The sequence below is a fragment of the Grus americana genome, chromosome 7 (assembly GCF_028858705.1).
Source record: "Grus americana isolate bGruAme1 chromosome 7, bGruAme1.mat, whole genome shotgun sequence".
In the NCBI taxonomy this organism is placed as follows: domain Eukaryota; kingdom Metazoa; phylum Chordata; class Aves; order Gruiformes; family Gruidae; genus Grus; species Grus americana.
Window position 1 is genome coordinate 21,293,641 of NC_072858.1, and position 23,120 is coordinate 21,316,760.

Sequence of the window (23,120 nt, forward strand, 5' to 3'; positions counted from 1 at the left end):
TCAGCCACCTTCGTTCAGCCACCCAGCCGGGGCTGCAGGCCGTGATGGCAGATATAGGACCAGGTGGGTGCCCAGGTGAGGCCTCCGCTCCTCCGGGGCTGCTGGGCTGGGCTGCAGGGGTGTCCCCCGGCTGCCACAGCCCCATGCAGCGGACACCGTGCCCCTGTGCCTTCACCCGCGCGGCTGCGCTCGGGCGGCTGCGGGCCTGCGGTTCACCTGAGGCGCGGGAACGGCCTCGCTGCCCCGCGCCCCTGGCCCGCTCTCCGCGCGGTGCCGCTGCGCCCCCTGCCGCCCTGCCCGTACGCACGTCGCGCGGGGCGGGGCGGTGCCGGGCGGTGGATCACGTGAGGGCGCTCAGCTGACTGCCGGGTGGGCGGGGCAGCGGATGGCGCCGGCGGGCGCGGAAGGAGCAGCGCGGCCTGCGGTCACGGTGAGCGGCGGAGCGGGTGGGTGGGTCTGTGCATGTAGCTGCTGCGGCACCGGTATCTCGGCTCACTGCCCTTCTCCCGCAGATGAACGGAGCCCCGCGGGATGCGGCGGAGCCGGCGCCGGTGTGGGAGCGGCCCTGGTCGCTGGAGGAGATTCGTAAGGGCAGCCAGAGCTGGTCCTTGGCCTCGGACGCCGGGGTGAGCAGTGCGACCGGGATCGGGCCTGGGCCTGGAGGGCGAGCGGGACCTGCACCCCGGGGCTTGGGGGGGTGTCGGGCGGGACCGTGTGCGGGGCGGTGCTGCCGCTCGGTGGCCCGAGCAGCTTCCGGGGGTCGGCCCGCCTGGCCCGGGAAGGGCCCTGTGACAGCAGCCCTCCGGCGCCCCGCCGGGTGGAACCCAGTCAGAGCTGGGCGGTCGGCAGGCTCTCCCGTTGCTTCAGCCCTCCGGACCGGCCCAGAAAACTGGTATGAGGAGTTGGCCCGAAAGGAAAGGCAGAATAGAGTGGAAACAGAGTAGCATGAAACTTGGTCGTGGGTGTACATGGGGGTGCTTCAGTCTAAACTGTGTTTAATTGGATGCTCAGTTGAAGTGTATGATCAACACTGCCTGTGTCATAAATGGTGCCAAAAGAAAAAGGAATTGGATGCTGACTGCTGCTTTTCTCTGTTGCAAACAGCTTCTGCGTTTCCTACAAGAGTTCTCACAGCAAACCATTTCCAGGACTCATGAAATCAAAAAACAAGTAGATGGATTGATTAGTGAAACGAAAGCCACAGACTGTCGCCTTCATAATGTCTTCAATGACTTTCTTATGTTATCCAATACACAGTTCATAGAGAACGTGAGTATGTTCTTGTACAGCATCAAGCTTGTACTTAAAACATTGGCGTTGTCCCTCCCTGTAATGTGGAGAAGTGATTTGGCTTTTTGGCAAGTTAATTTAGAGATAAAGTGGCTTTTAATTGCTTTCTGTTAAAGAGTGTCTTAATTCCTTTGTGAGCCATGCACTATCCAATATTGGCAGATGCCTTTTTGCTTCTTCTGAGGTACCTTCCTTCCGTGTTTATAAATAGACATGGAGATCAGAGTTTCATTTTTAGGACTATGAATGAGTTGGGATCTCTGGGATGTCTTGATATATATTTACAGGTAGCATGAATGTAGCATTTTGCTGCACTTGGCTGTCTAAATATGGGGAATGTTATACGATGCTGTAAATCTGCCCAGTGGTGTTATTTTATGCTAAAAGGTGTTGAACTGCAGGCGGTTGTTTGTTACGTTTAGTCACGATGAGCGTGTTTGTTGGTGAATGTTCCCACTTCATGAATATTGCTGTTTTAGAAAGGTAAAAGCTAGACTTGAAAGCCTGTTACAACATTGTATCACTTGGAGCATGTGTATAATTAAGATGTAGAGCTTTAATAGTCTTTCAGATTTGTGGAGGGGTTTTTAGCGCCATGAGTTTTATCAGGTGTTTTGTTTTGATCAACATTGTTCTCAGGCTACATGTGTCTCATCTGAAGCCATGATGCTATTATTGGAAAGATGCTGGCAAGGGACAAGACAATTGAAATCTGGATTTCAGCTCTGGGTTTGCGTGGTGGTGCTGGTGGTTTTTTCAGAGCTGCAATGTTTTTTCTGGCCTACCTTTGCCATTCAGCATAACAATTCTGTCTTAGAACAGTTTGTACCAAACATCTTAAATCTTGGGTGCTTGAAGCTGTTTGTTCCCAAATTTAAGTGCACAGAAACAGGTCCTTGCTTCTAGTTCTCAATTTAGTTAATGTCAGAGATCTGTCTATTCCCAGGAGATAACTGTACCTGTGTTCGAGATACTTGGATTTAGGTTTGCAGGTTCAAGGGAGATTTTTTTATTCCACTGTGTCTCCTTGTAGCTGATCCTATAAAAGAGTGCTAAAAGAACTGGATGGGAGGGATCATCAGAACAAACTGAAGGCTGAGGGAGGATGTGAACCTTCTCTGTAAGTACAGGAGAAGGGTAAACACTCAAGAAGAAAAGCTATGAAATAAGAGAAAACAAAAGGAAAATAGCCCATAAGTAAACTCAGGTTCAACTTTGAAGGTTTCTAGAATAGCTTTATGTTAGAGGGGTTAAAACAGTGCACTGCTCTTTCTTTTTTTTTTTTTTTTTACATATTCAGGTCAATCTGTAAACAGAGTTAAATGGTCAACTTGTCTTCTACTACTGCAGTGACATTTGCCGTCTTGAATTGCCTTAGTTGTGTTGGGAGGCTGCCTGATGGTAACTTCAGGATGTTGATTTCAATGCATGAAGGAGGCTATGAAAATGCTTGATATCACCCATGGCTGCTTTTTTTTTTTTAAAATGTGTAATGAATTAATGTGTAATTACACATTAGCGGTGTATTTTATTTTGGTGGTGTGCATGGTTTAGCCCCTGCAGTAGCACGTTGTTCTTACTTAAACTAACTTTGCTTGACTCTTTTAGAGAGTATATGATGATGAAGTGGAAGAGCCTATTCCCAAAGCTGACATTGGAGACAAAACAGAGCAGGTATTTAACTTAAGCTGCCTTGAGGACTGACATGTTTGTAGCTGTTGTCTACCTTCTCCTTTTCAAACTTATTTTGTGAACATTTACAGCCTATGAACCAAACTGTTTCCTTTCTTCTTGAAGTGTCTCTGTTGGATAGTGTATGTCATTCAAACTTAAAGTTGACAGTAACATAGGAGTGTTACATACAGTGTATGATAATCTGTTAGGGCCTCCCCAAGCTCAATACTGCGTCTAGTAGACAGGACATATGCATCAATTTTCAAATGCTACGTATGTTTTTTCAACAAGAGTACTGAGGCTTTGGGCCTTCTTACTGGATTCAGAGGTAGTGAATTGGGGAAGCAGAATCTAACTGCAATTCCCATGTATGAAAACTCAGAGACCTTTTTATGTATCTTATGGCCTAGGTGTGTTATACCATAAATGTTCCTTTGCTGGCCTGGGAGCATAAATAGGATAGTACTGTGCTGGTGTGGATGTTTAGAACATCTCTGTTTCTGGGGTTGATAAAGATGAATTAAGACAAGCAAAAAAAAAGGTTATGAAGATTGTTTTCTTAAATATAGTGAAACAGCTTTCATTGTGCTAATTTGAAATTAAAATTTTGTATCTGTGTTGCAATGAGATTGAGTCTTGAGTAAAATGCAATGAGAATGTGTTGTTCCTGTTACTAAAGGAAAAGACACGGGAACAGAAAGAAGCTGATCTGATCCCCAAAATCCAAGAAGCAGTGAATTATGGGTTGCAAGTTCTGGACAGTGCGTTTGAACAGCTAGACATCAAAGCAGGCAACTCTGACTCAGAAGAGGAAGAAAGTAACGAAAGGGTGGAACTGATACTTGAGCCAAAGGTACAGAGACATGTTCTTGCTGGGACCATGGATTTGTGTTTGGCTTTGTTGAACTTGCTCTTTGCTTCTGTCAGCAGTATCGCTGTGTTGGTATAAAATTGATATTAGTTACCTAAAAAGAGCATTTGATGACTACATCTGAAGAAGTGCTCCTTGCTGAGCTATTCCTTGTGTAGCCTGCTTGTCTTGCGGTTAGCATGGGTATGGCACCCTAAAAGCAATTAGCTTAATGGCAGTGAACTTGGAAAGGGAAGTCTCAGTTCTGGATGGAGTGGGACCTTTAAATTTCATGCTCGTTAGGTAGAAATCATATCTTCATAGGTGGTTTTTTCTTTTCCAGTTATTAAGAACTCTAGGTCCAGGACTTGGGATAAAACTGATGCCTGCATGTCTTTGGGAGGGTATTCTTCTGTTAGATGATGCCTAGAAAACAAACTGGGACCACACAAATAGAAGCAGCCCCCTTCTTTCACAGTGTTAAGGAATAAATCTCAGCTGGCCCACCCAGTTGCCTGCTGACTTGAAGCATGTGTCTGGTGGGACTCTCCTGAAACAAGCTTGTATCTTCTTTGAGTTCAGGGGTGTAAGACTTCTGTCTTCATCAGCAACATAAAGCTGCTCCTAGATGTCAGAAAGACCTTATGTTGTCTCTTTCCAGGATCTCTATATTGACAGGCCTTTACCTTACTTGATTGGCTCTCAGCAGTTTATGGAACAAGATGATGTTGGCCTTGGAGATCTCTCTAGTGAAGGTATGTGCTGACATGACTTTTTGTTCCTAGTCTGAGACTGGTCTGTTTTAACTCACAGCTTGGTTTATACTGCATAGTGTTCTTGCATGTTTAGATGCACGCTGTAATTAGCTGGGGAAAAAATGCGCATCATGCTGTAATAACCACTTTTCCGGTATGCAAAGCAAGTTGTCAGTAATTTGTGCTCTGTGTATTAGAAACGCAAAGTGCTAAAATTTCAGCAGCCTTCAAAGCTCTTCCAAACCACCCTCTTTTCCACAAGATTTTTAGTTCTCTTCACAAAGCCTTTAAAGTTGCTGTCAATATGTCTGCTGACCACATTGCTCTGTGTACAGATGTCATATCTGGTCTTAACTTTCTTGTTTTCATTTAAAATAGAAGGATCAGTAGATAGTGATCGTGGAAGCGTAATTGACAGTGAAGAGAAAGATGAAGAGGTAAGTGACAAGTCACATAGTACCAGCTACTTTGCACAAGCATTCATGAGTCCTTGGTTGTGTGTGAGGCCGTTAGCTACCTTGCTTTTTCACGTAGGACCTCAAGATAACATTGCACAATGTTTGTTCCCTATGTTGGTTGTAGTAAACGTGTTTTTTCATTATTATTCTTATGCAGTAGTGTCCTCTGCAGCTTTTCAGAGAAGCAATAAAGTGGTATTGACTCTAACTGCTATTATAGTAGAATTCTTCAAACTGAAGTGTTTTATTCCAGTCTAATTTCACTTTGTGAAGCAAATCAGGTTCTTATCAAGAATTGCATATATGGAGAACAAATCTGTTATAAATTACAGTTACAAAGAATAGAATGGAGACTAACAGGAGCAAGTTTAAAGTTAAGTAGGTGCCAGTAATGCACCTCTAGGCTTTGCCTCATAAATCTGCTGTATTGAAGTATTAATTTCTGATATGTTTTGCCTGCCTTGGCTGGGATGTCTCTGCTTTGTAACTGTGCTGTGGAAGCACTCCCTTTTTCCTGAGGAGTTTGCTTTTGGTATCTTTGCTCAATTAAAGTTAAATCCCTTTTGAGTTACTCAAATGCACTGTCAGATGGAGCTTGCTGTCTTTGCTAAATTAATGACTTTCTGGTGAGCTCTGTTCATAAAGATGGTCAATGGTGGGGAAACAATTCTTGGTCAGGTCACGGTGAGGAGATTTGCATGTCCAAATGTAAGCAAGTCCAGAGCTTCTGAGCCCTCTCTTGACCACTGGACAAAAATAGTGTGTGATACTTGTCTTTGGGTCTCTTGTGTTCCAGGAATCAGATGATGAATTTGGAAACCCTAGTGAAGATGACCAAAAGACGGTAAGGTTATGCACCCTGGTACAACCTGAAAGACTTCCCGCTTGTGACACAGTGAGGATGCAAGAAAGAGGAGATGAGAGCACTAGATGATTAATGATTAAAAACTTTGGTTAACTGATTTGTATAACCTTGAACGGGAAGGTTGTCCTGGCCAGATGGCACTGTGTTGTGAAATTGAACCTGTGTTGGGCTTAAAGATATGATTGCAAGCCATCATTAGATGCAAAGCATATGTGGGGTGGCACTGCCTGATCTGTGTTTTCCTCGGGAATAATTTTGGAGTCATGAGAGTTCAAAGAATCTACCCCAGGAAAACGAGGCTCCTGTAGGATTATTTGGTCTATGATTAAAATTCTGAACTTGCAATGCAGGAAGTAAGGAACAGTGCAGTTTGGGTATGACATGAAATCAAAGATGTGAACAGTATGAAATGTTTGAAAAATATGTCCATTTGGATAACAAATGAAAAGGGAAAAGAAATGTTTAGATTGAGAAAATTCTGACTTTAGTACTTGGTATTAGGAGAAGGAACCTTACCCATGTTTAGGTGTGCCACTGCAAAAGACATCTTGCTGGTGATCCTCAATCTGAAATGGTTAGTGCCAAGAGAACTAGTTTCACAAAGCAACTCTTCTTAATCTGTGTATCAATAAAACAGTGTTACAAAGGGACTCAGCTGTTACCCTCTGAAGGTCAATACAGCTTAATGTAACTTTGTATGCCTGATGTATTTTAAGAGGAGCAAGTATCTTTGGGATGTTAGTGCTTCAGTTCACTTCTGGGCCCTTGTCTGTGCCAGCCCCCAGCTCACAATTCATTTCATCTTTTTCATCCTCTCTTTCTTACTGGCATAACTGAAGCCAAGATGTGGGCATGTCTTGTCTGTCATTCTGCTATCCACCTTAGGAGTAGCTCAAGATGATGTAATTATTTACTAGCTGATCACAGTGTTCCTGAGTTAAGGCTAAATACTAGGTCTTTAGTGGAGAGGAGTTCATAAACTAAGGGAAGCGGCACAGCCAAAGCAGTTCAGGCTTACGTATAGTAGCAATACACTCCTTGTGAGGAGAACCTTGGTGTCCTCAGTTGCATCTCTGGCCCAGAAACATGCGGTGATACAGCACAGACGTGTACTAGAGAATGCAGCAACTTGCTTGGAGCTAGAGGCACTCCTTCCTTGCCTCTCAAAAGCTGTGAAGTAACCTAAACTGGCAAAATGTTTCCCTCCTTTCAGTAAATTTGTTTTGAATATTTTATCGAAGCAGGTGTGGTTTTGTGCTTGTTTTGTATGCCAACTTCAGGAGAACACAATGGGGTATTATTGTTTTTTAGAGGATAGCACAGATGAGTGATGAAGATGATGATGGCTGTGATCTCTTTGACTCTGAAAAAGAGGAAGATGAGGATGGAGACTTAGATGAAAGCACAAGGCCTGTAAGTAATTATTGCCTCCCTGGAGCGAGAGATTTGACTTCTCTCATGAAAAATCTGTCCTCTCAGTTACCTGGGATGGGATCCTGTAGAGAGGGCCTCTAAAAATCCTGTATGGTCTTTCAACATGGTGGTTGAGGCTTTGTCCCTTTAAACTAGGGGATTTCTGCACCCTAAGCTGGCATCAAAGCTGACTTTGAAGGTCATTAAGAAACTTCTTGTTGTGTTTGCATGTGGTAAATATTTCTTGCTTGTCCTGCTCTCAAAACGAGGTGACATTCAAAATTTATGCAATCATAAGGGATCACATAATGGACTAGAAATGGCTTTTTTTCATCTTGATGCATGCATAATCTCTTAATTGCTTTCTTAATAGAAAGCTGCATTGCCTCTTCTGAGGGTTTCAATCAAAGTCTAGAAAGAATATTGTAAAAGTGAGGTTGTAGAATACAGTATTTATAATTAGAATTGCATCAAGTTGGTAACCAGACTGTATATAAGGAATATGCTGTTATTTGTCCCTACTCCTCAGAAAAAGAAGAGGCCAACATCATTTGCAGATGAGCTGGCAGCCCGAATCAAAGGAGAGGTACTAGTCAAACAGGATGAAGAGCGTTCATGTAAGTTAACTATTTAGCTTTGACAAGTGCTTATGAGATAGCGGGGGACTCATGAGAGAGTTGGACAGGAGATTTTGTGTAAGAAATTTCACAGATCTGTTATTTGAATATGTGTTAGGTGAAAGCCCAGTGAGAGGAGTTAAAGACACTATTGTGTGTTCTGAGAAACCTTTTGACTATAACTTACAGGAATGAATTGGAATCCACTGAATATTATAGTGAAAAACATTGCTTTCAGGTGAGAGATGTCACTCCCCAAGCCTCAAAGCAACAGTTGAAAATAGCTGACTGAAATTGAGGTGGCAAGTGCTTGTCAGCCTGCTTTTGACGTGTAATTCTGAGAGCATGAACAGACAAGAACAGTACGTGTTCTTGTGTGGTTCAAACAATCAAGCTAGGTCTGTGAGTATCAGACTATAAAACCTAACCGGCTTACCTTGTTCAGTTACAAGGAAATCTTCTGTTCATTGAACTAACCTTGAGATGGTAGGGCCAGAGGGAATAAAACTCTGGCTTTGCTTAAGGTAACTGAATCAAGGATGATATGTCTATAACCATTTGAGATGCTCAAAGGTTCTTTGTGAGATCTGCACCACCTGGAATGCTGTGTGGCTCTCTGGCATATCAGGTGACCCTAGTGTCTGTGTGGGCAACTGTGTTGAATCCACAGCATCTGACAGAATAATGCTATTACAATTTTTAAGTGCCAATTTTAGAACCTGTACTTGATTTAATTGCTTCAGTGGGCTCATTCACATGAAAATGTATATGTCAGCTTGGTTAGATTATTTTTTTAGGTTCTTTTTACCATAGATTGATCACAGTCTACAAGTAAAGACAGACTATTTTATTTATGTTTTGAGTTTTTCTTTTTAAAGCCCTGTCATCAGAGACCAAAACAAGGAAAACCCTGAAGGAGAAGAAAGAAGTGAGAGTTCCATCAGATGGTAGGATTTCCTCCTCTCTTGTTTTTTGAATTGTGGGCTGGAATGTAAGACACCGCTTAGGAAATTGTGGCATCTGCTCTAGAACCTGGGTGGGATGCATCCTTTGAGGTGAGTTTGTACACAAATCTCAGTTGTGATGTGCCTGTAAAACAAGGCTAGAAACAAGCCTAGTGAGGGTTCCTCCTTAAATGTGGTCTTGTGGAGCAACCATACACAGCCCAACCTGACTACAGCAGCTTTTCTATGTGTCATGTTTGAGAGAGACAGGATGGAATCAAACCAGTTTTTATTTTGGATGTCTCTTTAATTTCCTTTTCTGAAACTTTGGTCAGTTGCACCACAGCTCTTGGCTTTTGTGCTTTCTAGATGAAGATGATGACATCTTCAAACCTCCTAAATTGACTGATGAAGACTTCACACCCTTTGGGTCTAGAGGTGGCCTCTTCAGTGGTGGTACAGGTCTCTTTGACGATGAAGAGGTGAGAATGCTGGAGAGGATAGAAATGGAGTGTGTGTGTGCCACCATTTTAAAAACAAAACATCCTGACAGATTCTCAGGTCTGGCAGGCAGGGTGGGGAAACAACATTTTGTTGCTTGGTGTAACATTCAAGCACAGTGGAACAGTGTAGCTTTCCAGTGGAGAAAGAGAACTCTTCGTGCCCTTGGCACAAAGCCCTCTCTTTTGCAGTAGTGCTGCTAGAGATGCAGGTGTGGTCCTGTCATTACATTAGACAGGTTCTAATACCATCAGCACTTACTCAGCACCTACCTCACTTTTATTTGTGGAGATAAAACAAATGCCATACTATTTTTTTATTTTTAAAACAGAAGATTTCTATTTAAATACCAGTGACAATCCTGAGTTTTGTCATTCTCTCTTTCTCCCTGGGTGTAGGAGAAGTTTGAGAGGAAAGAGAACATGATGTTCTTTCCATTTTATCTTTCAGAAACCATATCCAGACAGTGATGCTGTTGGGTTTCTGTCTTTGTGCTGTTAAAAGTTCCATATTGCAATTATGTTATGTTCTTTTGTCCAGTTATTGCACAATTACTGAGTTACTTGCACTGGCAAGAAAAATTCACCTTAAGCTTACTCTTGTGCTATGTATCTGTAGCTGACTTGATGAAGGAATGGCACAAAGTGCATTTCTGACCTTATTTTAGTATTGTTTGTGCATGTCAAAGGGGAGAAAAACCCACCGTCAGGGATACTTGAGATTTAAGGATCCCTGTTCTACACAGAAAAGTCAGCAGCTGTCTTGCTACACAACACAAATTCACCACTTTTCCCCCTTTGCATTTTCATCTACAATCAGGGTGACCTTTTTGCTGAAGCACCAAAAGGAGAAGAATCAAATGAGAGTAAGGGGCGAGTCCCAGTAAGTGAAGGTAAGGACCAACTGTTGCTTCCTGTAGTCCTGTCTGTGTTGTGATTTATCGCTGCTAGCAGCTAGACTGTTTTGTTTCCAAACTAGAAAGTCTGGAGTAGCAATGGTTGGCAAGTATCTTCTCTTCCCCAGTCTTAATAGAGAACATCTGTGTTTTCCTTGAATTTTAAATGTGTGTTCGCTATGATTACTTACACCTACTCTCCTGGAGCTGAAAGGATGTCCTTACTGATGTTGGCAGAGCTCTCTGCATGCACTGGGTTCCTGCTGCTGAAGAGTACTTTGTAGGATCCAGCTGTGGGTTTGAGTGGAGTAAAGATGTCTTCTTGCATTTTAATGAGTTTCCCATTAGCTGCATATCTAGACCCTTAAGCAGTCTGAGCACACGTTCTGTACTGCAGCAGCTTTTACTGAAGCATTGTATTTGATGAATTCTCAGATGTGGGTTGGGAGGCTAAGCCATTTTGGTTTGAGTGTATTGTATTGAAGTGATTTTGAGTGTGTAAATGTGAATTCTTGTAAATAATGCTATGTGTAAATGTATATCATGTTTATAAGCTTCAGTTTAGTAGAGCTGTTTTGTGGAGTTTTAATGGAGCAAAAATAGCTAGACTGTTATATATATATATATATGTGCAAAAAAACCCCCAGAAGTTCAAGGAGAATGTCTAAAGAGTTCTGAGTTGTTGAGGGGCGGGGTGGGGGGAAGGTCAAAACTTCAGATTACTATTTCTAGAGTTCTGAAGGCTTTGACAGCATAAACCAAGTGCATCCATTTGTACTGTACTTCCTATGATTTCAGTGTCCTCTACAAAGTCTTTAAAGAAAGTTCCTGCAGGTGCAGTATCTCTGTTCCCAGGTATGATTCATTCAATAGCAAATTGCTTCATGCACAAAATGCTATCATCTTTAAAACCTACTGGGATGGTTTTAAAGAAGAAAACTATTCCAGTACAGCAGCACTGCATTGCTTGATCATGTGCTTAATGACAAATACAGGTGCTTTTACCATGCTAAGTCTGAACTGCAGTATGCTTTATGGATAATCAAAATTCTGTAGGAGCTCTGAAGGTAGATATCATTGATGGCAGATAGCAGCAGCTGTCAGCTTCCAGTGTTCTGCTATGCACTTTTAAGGATGTGTGTTACTTTAACTGATAATACACACTTAAGTCTGCAGTGCATGCAGTCACGCCTTTCCTCTGTACTCTGAGAAGGAAACGCATTTTGTTTCAGATTTGATCATATTCCTTTAGGTTAGCAGAGCAGTTTAAACATCAAGTTCCTATATTTTTGTGGCACAGGTAAATAAGACCAGTCTTGTTTCTTTGGTTTGGATTAGGAGGATCTGCATACATAGAGAAGGATCAGCTCTGTAACTCGGAGCTAGGAAAAAAAAAAAAATTGTACAAAGATCCCTGTTCCATAACAGACATCAAGCTGAGCAATGAAAAGAAACACGTCACCAGTCTCTTTGAATCAACTGACTTTGATTTCTGTCTCTGTGTAGGGTCTTCATCTTCTGATTGAGTTACCTTATTAATTTTAAGTTTTGCCCTTTATTAAGAGAAGCCTATTTTAAGACTATTGCTTCAGTTAACTGAGTCCTCAATCAGTGTTATTTTTAGAGTAGCATGTATACAAATACAGCCTTTTTACTCCAGGATCAAAGATATACATCAGCAATGGTCATTCTACGTAATTATAAGACTTTGTAGCAAAGTTCAAGACAGCAGATTGAGGTTTTCTTTATCCTTTCCTCTTTCTTGGAGGTACTGTTGCATAAGCAACGAACTTATCATCATTCTAATAGTGTCCTGTTCTAGTTCATCAGGAATTAAGTTATATGTAGCATTTACTCAAAGTCTTCAGTTGCTCCCTCCGTAACTTGTAGACAGACTTCAGTCACCAGAGAAAAACTAAGATTGAGTCTCCTTTGCTATTCAAAATTGCTTGATGAACACATTCCCAGTGAACAGTTTGTTTAGGAACTTGAGAATGTTTAATAATGAATCAAATTTTGTGGCTGTATTTCTGTCAATCCTGTGGCACTTTCTGATAGTGCTATATGTTTTTATTGTAATAAATTGCTGCTGTGCTGTTTAAAATTCATGCAGTCTACTGACTTTTAACCAAACAGCAGTTGGTCTACTTTCTCCCAACCTTTCCATTAAAGTATCTTTCTCCTCCCCCCATGCCATTTCCAAGCATCTATACATAAGGAGAAAAAAGACAGGTTTAGAACCAGGCTGCCTATTTTTACCAAAAACACTAAAAGTGTTTGCAGACAATCCATTGACATGCATGTATCACTGGAGCAGGACATTTCCACACCAGATGTAGAAGAAACAGTTGTTTCCAGCTTATTCTAGTTGATCACTGCCATATCTGAAGCACGCAGGAATCTCGGGACCAAACTCAGCCTCATACCACAGTACTTCTGGTGGTCTTGCATGACAAGTGCAGGTCCTTGGGAGAACTCAGTCACCTGTCCTCCACTCTCCTCAAGCACCTTACCACTTTTATTTGTTCACAGTGGTGTGGCTTACTAGTTAGTAAAGTAGGATTCTGGTTCGGGAAGTCCATAGGGATGACAGTGAGGGACTGCTGTGTCTTCTGTCTCTAACACGGAATCTGGCTGCTGTTCCTAGGGGACATGTGCAGGTTTGAGGAAGAAGTGGTTGCAGTGAGAGTGAGGGGCCATCTGTCTGTGACTTGGCTTTATCGGGAAGTTTCTAGCTAATGCTTTTGATGCAGCATTGTTGCAGGAGCACATTAAAAATTGCTGTGATAGAACTCTGCCTGACTCCACTTACTCTGGCACAAGTTTGGCATTTTGGTAACTGACAATGATCTCTGTGTGGGTGGTTTTTTTGGTTGCTTTTTTTTTTTCTTCCCCCTATCTGACCTTCAGGAGGAAGTGATGTGTTTAGTTCTACTGTAATTGTGGAAAAGGACAAGAAACCTGTAGCACAAAGCACAGAGAAAACCCCTAAACAACCTGGGAAAGTTGTTCTGTTTGATGATGATGATGATGATGACTTCTTTGTGGGAGCAACTAAAAAGCCTCCAGATTCAGGTACCTCTATACATATGCAGTGGAAGATTAAACATTAAAGGTCATCAAAATGCAGACTGATAGGAACCAATAAGTTAGTGATGCAGGTTTGAATTCTGTTACTTCTGCTTGGGATTTTTGGGGGAGTTGGTTGGGGTTTTTTTGTTATTGGCATTTCTTTTGCTCAGAGTGGTGTGGAACTAGTTTATTTGTACTTGCTTTCCACTGACTTTCGCCTCTTAGGATGCTCCTCCTACTGCTAGAGCAGTATCTAGATTTGAACCAGAGAAATGGTACAGACTTTATTCCCGCAGCCTTAAGTCCCTGTGCCCAACACTCCCTATTGGTAAGCTCTAGGCCTTTAGAGGTGCCAAGCCAATACAAAACACTGCCTTTAGAGATGCCAACTGACTCTACCCCAATGCTTGTTGACTGCACTCTCTGTCACCAGTGCTCTCGAGTAAGTGGTGTTTCACTTTGAGAGTTTGTCTAGCTTTTTCTCTTAAAGACTCCTGAAGTTGGTCATATTTAAAAAGGGAGCATGATATCTTTTGAGACTGTAGTACCTTCTCTTGTTCAGTAGTGGCTATTCAGTTCTCATCATTCCCTGTTTGTCTTGTCTCAATGCAGTCAAGTCCGCAGCTGACCTATTTGACGATGATGAAGAAGGTGACTTATTCAAGGAAAAACCTGCCATTCCTCCTGTGGTTGCTGGCACAACTAAAGAAACAGAAAGCCGTAGGGAGACAGTCATGGAAAAAAAGGTAATGGCATATAAATGGATTGTATGACTAAGGTTTTAGGAAGGAGTTACTACTGCAGCTGAAGTAGTCTTTCCATGTACAACACTATGTAAGTGCCATATTTGTGAAACAGACCTAGGTTCATAGAGTCTTCTATGACCCGAGTGCTTCAGGCATCCTTAAATGCCTATTGCCTCTCAAACTTTGGGTTTATTTGTTTGGGCGGTTTTTTGGTGTGGGCAGTGATTGGAAGAATCATATTAAGACTGGATTAAAATGAGAAGCCTCTGATAATAAAAATCTTTATGATATTCATGGCTGAAATGGAACCAGCCTGACTTAAGGACCTTTGGTCTCACAGTTCTGTGATGCAGAGACTGTGTTTGCACTTATACCAACTGCTAATAGCAACTTAACTGGTAACCCATTGCTTGTATTTATTGTGGGAGAGGAAGGTGGATGTCACAGTTCTACATAAGCGTTTACAATACTTGGAGTGTTTAGAAAGCTATTTTTCAGTGAAAACTCTTAACTTGTAGAAAGCTCTAAATGCTGTCCTGAGGACGCATGTATGGAGTTATGAGAGTCTCCTAATGTCCACTCCACTTTCATTTTCAGAACAGTGTGTTGAGGAAAGTAGTAATGCTCTTTGTTTCTATGGCAGAGACTGTCTATATTCATACTATACATATTCGCTGTCCAAGGAGTATTTGAACTTAATGAGCTACAGTGACTCCTCTCCCCTCTGGACTGAGAAGTGTACAGTGCTAGGGATGTCTGATGCAAATTGCTGTAGGACTTTCTCCATATTGCCTTATGAGAAGCACCTGAACACAAGGGCCAAAACCAGCTTCTATTTCTGGTGTAGTACAGGAGTATCCATGGTCGATGGAGTGGGAGTGGTGGTGGGAGGTCATCCAATGCCATTGCTCTGATCTCAGAGCACTTGGCTTTTCTGGAGGATTGTATGAGAACTGATTCAGCAGCACCACTCCTGCTCTGTCAGGAAGTGAGGGCTGTCTTATACTCGAACCTTGCTGACAGTAGTGCTTGGGTCTGTAATCATTCTGGGTTTAATGGTAATATAGCTGTTGGCAGGCTGGGGCTGTGCTGTGTTAATGCAGGAAACGATGGCTGGCAGAAACTGCCCTCTTCCTTTACAAAACACAGCTTGTTAAAAGAAACCTTTCTGTTTAACTCCTGAGGAGGCCTGGCATGAGTTGCTGCATATAGTTTTCTGCTGAGAAGGATGATGGTGGGAGGGGAGGTTATGGTAAGACCTGAAGTCACTTGTGTGTAGCTCTGGCTGCATGTGAGGAACTCACTCAGCATATGAGTTTTGGACTTCAGCCCATGGGTGACAAGCTTGTGCTCTATCCCTTCAACTGCTGGGATGCTTCCAGCAGCATGCCTCTTAGAATGGATCATATGTTGTGCTGGCCCTTACTGAATCTAAATGGGTGCTGATGCAGTGTCTTTATTTGTCCTAAAGAGTCAACTATCTCCAGGTGAGGACTTCAAGCCTTTATCTGAAAAGCCTCCAAGAAAGCAGAGGGGCCTCTTCTCTGATGAGGAGGATTCTGAAGTGAGTATCTCTTTAATAAATTCCTACAGAAATCCTTGGGATCTGAGTTACCCTAGCTTCAGTCTACTTGTATCTGGGGACTCCTTATTTATCTGTAGGATTGGGAACTCTGACATCCACGCATCTACTCCTAGCCATTCTGAAAGTTCCCTCTCGTTCCAAGAGTGAAGTCTGTGGGAACATTTTCCCCGTCTTCAGAGAGTTAAAGTTGTGTGGTACATACAGGCATAAATTGAAAGCCTGAAGAGGGGAAAGATCAGCAAATCAAGATCAAGAATCATGAAAGAATGCATATGTTTAATTTTGTGTCTTCAGCTTCCAGTTAGCAATTAATCTGCAAAGCCGAGGGAAATCCCTGTGGAGTTGCAGGTGATTGGTACATCTGAGTAAGACAATCTTTCCCTACTTCATAGGCACACTGCATGCTTTTTTTAAAAAGGAAAAACATGAATGTCCCATTTAGAGTTCTTAAATGTATAGCATTGCATTGCAACGTGACGTTTCTTTGGTTTGCACAGGACTTGTTTTCATCAAGTAAAACTGTGAAGTCCAAAGCTACATCTCTCCCCACCAGCAAGTCCATGACAAAAGCTCCGCCCTCCTTGTTTGATGATGATGAAGAGGTAACTACCACTTCCTGATACTGCCTGTGTATGGGAAACCTCCTGCACAGCTGTTGCTAAAGCAGCAGGAAATATTCAGAAATTTACAACACTAAGCTTGTATATGGAGCACTAAATTAGAGCACTATATCGATCTTGCGTTGCGTAGCAGTTCTGAGCATGTAGACAGCATTATGGAGGAGAATGGTAGCAGAGACTCTTGCGAGTTCTTTGGTGTCCTTTTTTTAGTACTTTGCAGTCAGTGCATATAATGTCTGGACCTAAACACGAAGGACGTTATCCCCCCCTGATTGATAGGACTAGAGAACACTGAGCAGTAGAACGGATATAAGCTTCAAGAAGCTGTTTTATCCTGGCCTGTGGTACCTAGCCACATGGATAACTTCTTGTTTCTTTTATGTTATGGCTGGTGAATTGCTTTTTTCTCCCTTTTCAGTGTGTAAGAATTCTCCATCCTACTCGTCTTAGAAGTGGGTGGCAACAGTGTCTTGCATGCTGATGACTTCTCAATAAGCCTTTCATTGCAGCTTTGGTTTTTGACTTTTTTTATATTTTTATTTTAAGGATCTCTTTGGTGTGATACCTGCCAAGAAGCAACAGGAAAAACCCCTGGAGGAGAAAGCAAAACAGTCAGAGCCACTCAAGAAAGCCTCCAGCTTATTGTTCAGCAGTGATGAGGAGGTACTGAGGAGTAAGATTTTGTTGAAAGGGGTTACTGGGCTTTATGCAGGGCAAAGCATAAAACTGTGGAAATGGGAACCACAGTCAAACTCTGCTGTGTCCACATGCCAGGCCTACCTCAATCCTGTGACTCGTTTGCAGTTCAGGAAGCTGTCTGATTCTTGGCTCAAATTATCTCAGGATCTAGGTAACAGAAGTCACATTGAAAATATGAATTTTCTCTTTCACGTAATTTATTAAAAGATGGATAGCAAATGGAGACTGCTGCCAACAAATCTGACTTAGAAGGGAAAAATAAGTCTGCTCTTACTGCTTTAATTTCTGTAAGGAAAGTTTAGCAGTTCTAGATAGATATATCGTGAGTTTTTCTTTGTTTTGTTTTTTTGGGGTGGGGTTTTTTTGTTTGCTTGTTGGGTTTTTTGTTTGTTGTGGTTTTGGTTGGGTGTTTTTTTAATCTAGGAATGGGAAAAAATGAAACATAGATGACTAGGCTTCCCAGAGAGCAGCACTTTCCTGTGTGATGGATTTAGTGATGGATTAGGTGTTGTCCTGCGTGTTAAATGAAAGACAGAGACACTAAGTAAATTAAAAACTTGTCTGGAAACTCTCTGAATTAATTCACATGAATAGGATCCAGACTCTTCCTAGCCCTCCCACCTCCCAAAATTACTCTTTTGTGTAGACTTGATTTTTATTACCTGTCCTGTAATTGGTTGTTTAGTGGATACTAGTAATATCTCTAGATGCATTTTCATCTTAATCTAGAATAAACCAAGTTCATACTTCAACATGCCTGTAGTCCCTTTCAGAAGGAGGAGGAACAGAGGTGGGGAACAGGGCAAACCACTTGAAATGCTGAGTATGAGAAAACACACAAGCCAGAAAACTCTTCCAATGCCAAAAATGTTTCCTTCTAATGTAGATTTTCGACTTGTTCAGTGGGCAGGCTTGATTATCTTTTTTTTAAATTTTTTTTTTCCTACCCTCCAGGGGGAGGGAAAAGTACGGTGGTTGAAAGATGAGGAAATAAGAAATGCAGCATCATGTGCTCTAGTAATGGGTGTGGGATGTTGTGGGTTTTTTCTTGATTTGTTTGTTTGTTTTGGGGTGGGTTTTTTCCCCTATATCAAGCTTGCTAATTATTTAAGCGGCTCAAATCATTTTCTACTGGGTGACCTTACTCCTGTGACTGCAGCTGACACTGACCTCAGTTGTCAAGAGCAACTATAATAGTAAAGTGTGCATACCCTGTTTTGCTGGGCAAATACCATATGTCAAAAGGCGGCCAGGCTCTCTGCAAAGCCTGAGGAATGTCAGATTACAGTGGCTAGCACAAAGGCAGGAAAATAAACTAATAGAGAGATGCAAGGACTGCTAGGATGCTAAAGTGTCTCTGGTTATAGAGAAGGTAGCAAAGTGGCTTTAACCAAGACAAAAGAAAACTTAGGGTTCCTTATTTTTAAGGAACACTGGAATGTCTCCAAGCCAGCTAAACTTCCTTCTGAAGATGACCGAAAAGAGGACCCTGCAAAACCAGCTAGCTCTGTCAGTCAGGCTAAAGCTGTGAAGAAGACGAGCCTCTTTGAGGAAGAGGATGAGGAGGATTTATTTGCAATCACTAAAGAGAGGTGACAGTCCTGGGAGGCGGGGGGGGGGGGGCATTTTTTTCAGAACAGCCCAGCAGTGCCCTCAAAACTGGACAGACCCAGGCATATTGCAAATGTTGTCCCTTGCTACTGCTGCTGAGGAGGAAGTAGAGGTGTTTGAGTGGGCATGGGCAGGTCTGGGCTCTTTTACCTCTTTCATATCTGTGGTGGATCATTCTTCTTGCCACCACTGAGCTGGGGTCTCCATTTCCCTGCCTGTGATATAAAATCCTCTTGACGCCTTTATATCTTTGCTTCTGCAGAAAGCTGTGCAGACAAGAAGGGAGGGTGGTAGAATTGTTGAGACAGTGAGGAAGCTGCGCCCTGTATCTGGGATCACTTGATGCAAATTATGGTCCTATGTGATACTTTTAAACAGATGCAGTGCATGGCCTCTGAAACTTTTGCACTGAATCTTCTACTTTCTCCTCTCTCTCATTGCAGCCAAAGAAAGCCACAGAAGGTATCATTGTTGTTTGAAGATGATGCTATTAATGGAGAATCGCTCTTCAGCTCCCAATCAACACTACTTCCTTCAGCTGCTACGGCTGCAGTGGTACCTCCCCTTTCTTTTAAAACTAAAGTGGAACACTTAATCTTTTTATAGGCTGTCTTATTTTTTAGGTACTGAATGTAAGTCTAACTTGCTTTAGATGATGGTAGCTCTAGCAAATTGGGTATGGGAACAGAGCAGACTGAACTCTTACATGTAAAAACTTCTTACTACCATCAGTCTAATAGAGGTTTCAAAATTTTCTTAACCACTAACTCTAAATTTGTTTGGTTTATGCTAAAAGCCATTTCTGAGGATGTTTTGAGAGCTCAACCATAAAATACCATTAAAAGGAACAAATGGCTTACTACTGACTGTGAAGCTAGGGCTTTACCCTTTGTGTCATGTCAACTCAAGCTGATTCAGCTGTGTTTACAGGCTTCTTACTGGCCCTCTGCTGAGGGTGCTCATGCTATCCACTGTCTTATGAACTTAGCCTATCTAAGATATTGCCTGTCTGGTTGTGCTTTGGAATTGAGAGTAGGAGTTCAAAAAGCTTAACACAGCTGTATCTGTAGTGGGAATTTCTGCACATGTGTATGCTGCATCCCCCCTCACCTTTCTGCTTACCAGGAAAACAGTTGTCCTGGCCCATAAAGATAATAGGCTTAGGAATAGAAGAAGAAACAGGCAAGCCACAGTCTAGCTGCTGGCACCAACCCGATAAGATTCCCAGGGCATCCAGTCTAAGATTGCAACTGCTTCCTGGCACTCTTAAACCAAACTAAAGATCCTGTAATACTAAAAATCAAGCCACAAACTAGAATGTTCCATGGGAGGAAAGTAGAAGTCAAGCATGTTGCCAATGCCCTAGACCCCTGCAGAAGGCAAACTGAGACTCTGCTATCCCACAGCAGCGTATGCTGCTTCTATATCCACCAATTTTGTGTCAACAACATTCTCTTAATTTTGCAGGAGAAAGTAAAACCAGCACAAGCACCACCTCTCTTTAATGAAGAAGAAAAGGAGGAAAAGGAAGACCTGCCACATACAGCAGCAAAGACTAACCAGGTAGAAGATACATTGTGGTGTTTAGAAGAGCCTGGAGCAGTTCCTGTGCCTAGAGGAACAGATGTTGCAGGGCAGCAAACAAAGGAAAAAGTGAGGGATTTTCTTACATTAATCTGAAGTTTGGTAAAGGTTCAGTTTAAAAAAACAAAAAAATCTAACAGCGCCGTTTTGGGACAGAATTCTCTTTATGGATTGCCTCTTCTATTGCCAAGGAGAGAATAACTGTCTTCATTTAACAAATGGCTTGTCAGTCAAACAGTAAATTGATTAAATGGCATTTAAAAGTTGTTTCCCAACTAATGTACATGAGAGAATTGTTTGGGATTTTTTTTGGGGGGTGGGGGAGGGGGAAGTCTGTTTTGTTTTTCCTCCACAGTGGGCTGGGTAATCTTTATTCACATGAACAGAGGCTTTCCTTTAAAAGATAGCTTATACTAATGTGTAGGCTTTGCTTCAAGCTCAGTAATTTTGTTTCAGCATACTGTCTGATGACATAAATGGTGTTAGTTGCTGTGGCTTTCAGGGCTGTGAATTTCTCCTGGGCAGCACTGTTACAGAATGAGATTTGAGTGTATTATTGAAGAAGCTTCAGCATAACTTACTCCTGGGCATGGTCTTACTGAGTGATTGTTAGGAAATTAACAGCTGATGAATTTCCAGAGTAGTTGTTATGTTTTGCACTTTCCCATTCAAGGTTCAGGTAGTGCTGCCCACTCCAAAGAATCCCAAGTTGCATGATCTAGGTACCTCAGAGATTATAGCAAAGCTGCTTCTAATGCAGCCTTGTGGTGCACATGCAACCTGACATACGGATGAGGAGGAAGCCTTATGCAGGAAGCAGCTTATCAACAGCGCTACAGGAGGAAACTTGTGTTCCCTTCAGAGCCATAAAGTGTGTTCTCTTCTTTATCTACTCTCTCTTGCTAATCTGCATGTTGCTATTCTGTCTGCTTAGGAAAAATGAGTTGAATATAGTTGTCTGCTTGGTAATGGATTGCAGAACTCCGACCACTGTTGGCATTTAATCAAAGTTTAGTGGTGTTTTTATTTAGCAAACCCGAACAAAATAACAGGCTGATGTATTATTTTTTTATTGTTTTTTGGAGCCTTTTGCAGCAACATCCTCAGAGCCAGCCAGCAGTTCAGATCTGTTTGCAGCATCACCACCAGCTCTGCAAAAAGACGTCAAGACGCAAGCTAAGAAAGTGTTAAGCTTGTTTGAGGAGGAGGAAGAGGAGATACTGGAAGATGATGATGGCATTAAAAATGCACAGGAAGAAATTGGTGTGGTGAGTTTAGGGAAATTCTTGAACACTAGGAAGTAGAATTTTTACCTTTCTACCTCTCCTATTCTCGGCAAGGTTTTGTTTTTACCCTTCCCTCTTTTCATGTCATGGAGGCTAATCTTTCTCTATTTCTAAACTTCCAGATTCTTGGGTGAGATGATACTCCTGCTCTTCCCCATTATCCTGAATGCCTCTGTAAATTTTTCTATCCCACTAACTCAAAAGCATTTTGCTGCATGCTAGTATGAAAAGAAATTCTGTACTGATGTTTTGGTGCAGCTACTTGATGTCTGCTGTACAGAACTGATTCCCCAGTTAGCCCTCAAGGTCAGAGGTACTAGGAAGTAGAAGAATGTGGAATTTTAAACCTTGTGGTTTATCCCTTTATTTTCTTTATATTGCTGCAGTTTGCTTGGTGGATATGTGCCTGCAGACTTAGCTTCAGCAAGAATCATCTTAATTCTATTTTTACTTCTGTTTTTCAAGTATGTGTGTTCACTTTTTTTAAAAAAGCCTCCAGTTGCCATATTCTTGCTGTCTGGCTTTCCTGATATAGCATATAGCATCAAGAGTAGATTTTGAATCTTCAGGAGCAATATCCTTGAATCCATGGCAATGTTCTTGTTTCTACTTGATGCAGATATACCAAAATTTTTTCTGTAAAGTTGAAATCATGTCTAAAAGTACATGCTGTATAATACAGTATACCACAAGGTTTCATCATCTTAGTATGACCACGTAAAGTTGTCAACTCTAAAAGGCTATACACACTGTATTCAGAAGTCCCTGGAGCTGAATGAAACAGATGGCTCTTTGAGAAAGATCCCTTTTTATAGCTGCTTCTCAGTTCAAAAAGATTGTTAGCTTGCACACTTATTTCCCTGTTGTGAATGTATCCTGTGTTTGCTTATTTTAGGGGCAGGGAGGAGGCACATTGTGAGATGGTTGCAAGAAGCCACATGGAGTAGTAATAAAACTCATAGGACAGGGTGTATGGACCAAAAATGGTGTACTAGAAACTAGCTTTAGTAGGAAGCCCTTTGGGGCTCCTGGAGACTAAGCCGGGCAAGGGGAGAATCGGACTTTATTCTTATCACTGCTGCTCCTGCTACTTGGATTTTCAGTCTGATGTTATGCTACTGGACATTCAGTTATGCTCTTAAGAGGCATCCTTTCATTTGTGTGGGTCCTGAAGAGACAGCTGGGTAGTAAAACATAGATACTGACGTTCAATGGGGCCTTTGCCTTTTGAAAGTCAGACCTGAGTGCAATACAGTACTGTGATCATAGAAAGGCATTGTTCTTGGTGTCCAAGCAGCTGATGTTGGTTGGTTTGCCAGGTAGTGGAGGGCTGATAAGGTGATATGTTTGACTGTCAACCTTCCCTCCACCAGCAAATTTGAAAGTACAAGTTCATGCCAAAGGCAGACAATATGTTCTGTTCTTCATTGTGGGGGTGTGTTTGCTTTAATGGGAGGAGAACAGGAAATCTAGCAACAAAAATAGCTTTACAGGCCTTCAACTTTGGTTTGTTTGTTTTTTTTAATTTTATTTTATTCTTCTTTAAAAAGGTAGCTTAGGAACAAAATTAACCAGATTCTCTTCCTCTCACTTCACTATCCTGCACCCTCAGCTGAAAAATTCAAGGCATAAAAGTCTTACTAAAATATAAGCCT

At 42.0% G+C, this 23,120-nt stretch overlaps 1 protein-coding gene across 6 annotated transcripts in view; it reads left to right on the forward strand.

The window, feature by feature from the left end:
- Positions 1 to 364: 364 nt before the first annotated feature.
- Positions 365 to 23,120, forward strand: part of LOC129208920 (WASH complex subunit 2A-like) — a 34,828-nt gene continuing 12,072 nt past the window's right edge. For 3 of the 6 annotated variants that reach the window (XM_054832430.1, XM_054832431.1, XM_054832433.1), the window contains exons 1-23: positions 365 to 430; positions 513 to 626; positions 1,105 to 1,269; positions 2,899 to 2,964; positions 3,644 to 3,817; positions 4,476 to 4,569; positions 4,948 to 5,006; positions 5,824 to 5,871; positions 7,204 to 7,305; positions 7,835 to 7,922; positions 8,801 to 8,869; positions 9,236 to 9,348; positions 10,187 to 10,259; positions 11,061 to 11,117; positions 13,173 to 13,337; positions 13,947 to 14,080; positions 15,552 to 15,644; positions 16,163 to 16,267; positions 16,832 to 16,948; positions 18,413 to 18,576; positions 19,039 to 19,150; positions 20,063 to 20,248; positions 21,265 to 21,447. In XM_054832430.1, coding sequence (XP_054688405.1) covers positions 386 to 430; positions 513 to 626; positions 1,105 to 1,269; positions 2,899 to 2,964; positions 3,644 to 3,817; positions 4,476 to 4,569; positions 4,948 to 5,006; positions 5,824 to 5,871; positions 7,204 to 7,305; positions 7,835 to 7,922; positions 8,801 to 8,869; positions 9,236 to 9,348; positions 10,187 to 10,259; positions 11,061 to 11,117; positions 13,173 to 13,337; positions 13,947 to 14,080; positions 15,552 to 15,644; positions 16,163 to 16,267; positions 16,832 to 16,948; positions 18,413 to 18,576; positions 19,039 to 19,150; positions 20,063 to 20,248; positions 21,265 to 21,447 — 2,526 coding nt within the window. In that variant the 5' untranslated portion in view covers positions 365 to 385. The remainder of the gene's footprint in view (positions 431 to 512; positions 627 to 1,104; positions 1,270 to 2,898; positions 2,965 to 3,643; positions 3,818 to 4,475; positions 4,570 to 4,947; positions 5,007 to 5,823; positions 5,872 to 7,203; positions 7,306 to 7,834; positions 7,923 to 8,800; positions 8,870 to 9,235; positions 9,349 to 10,186; positions 10,260 to 11,060; positions 11,118 to 13,172; positions 13,338 to 13,946; positions 14,081 to 15,551; positions 15,645 to 16,162; positions 16,268 to 16,831; positions 16,949 to 18,412; positions 18,577 to 19,038; positions 19,151 to 20,062; positions 20,249 to 21,264; positions 21,448 to 23,120) is intronic. The other 3 variants (XM_054832434.1, XM_054832432.1, XM_054832435.1) reach the window with 3 other exon arrangements.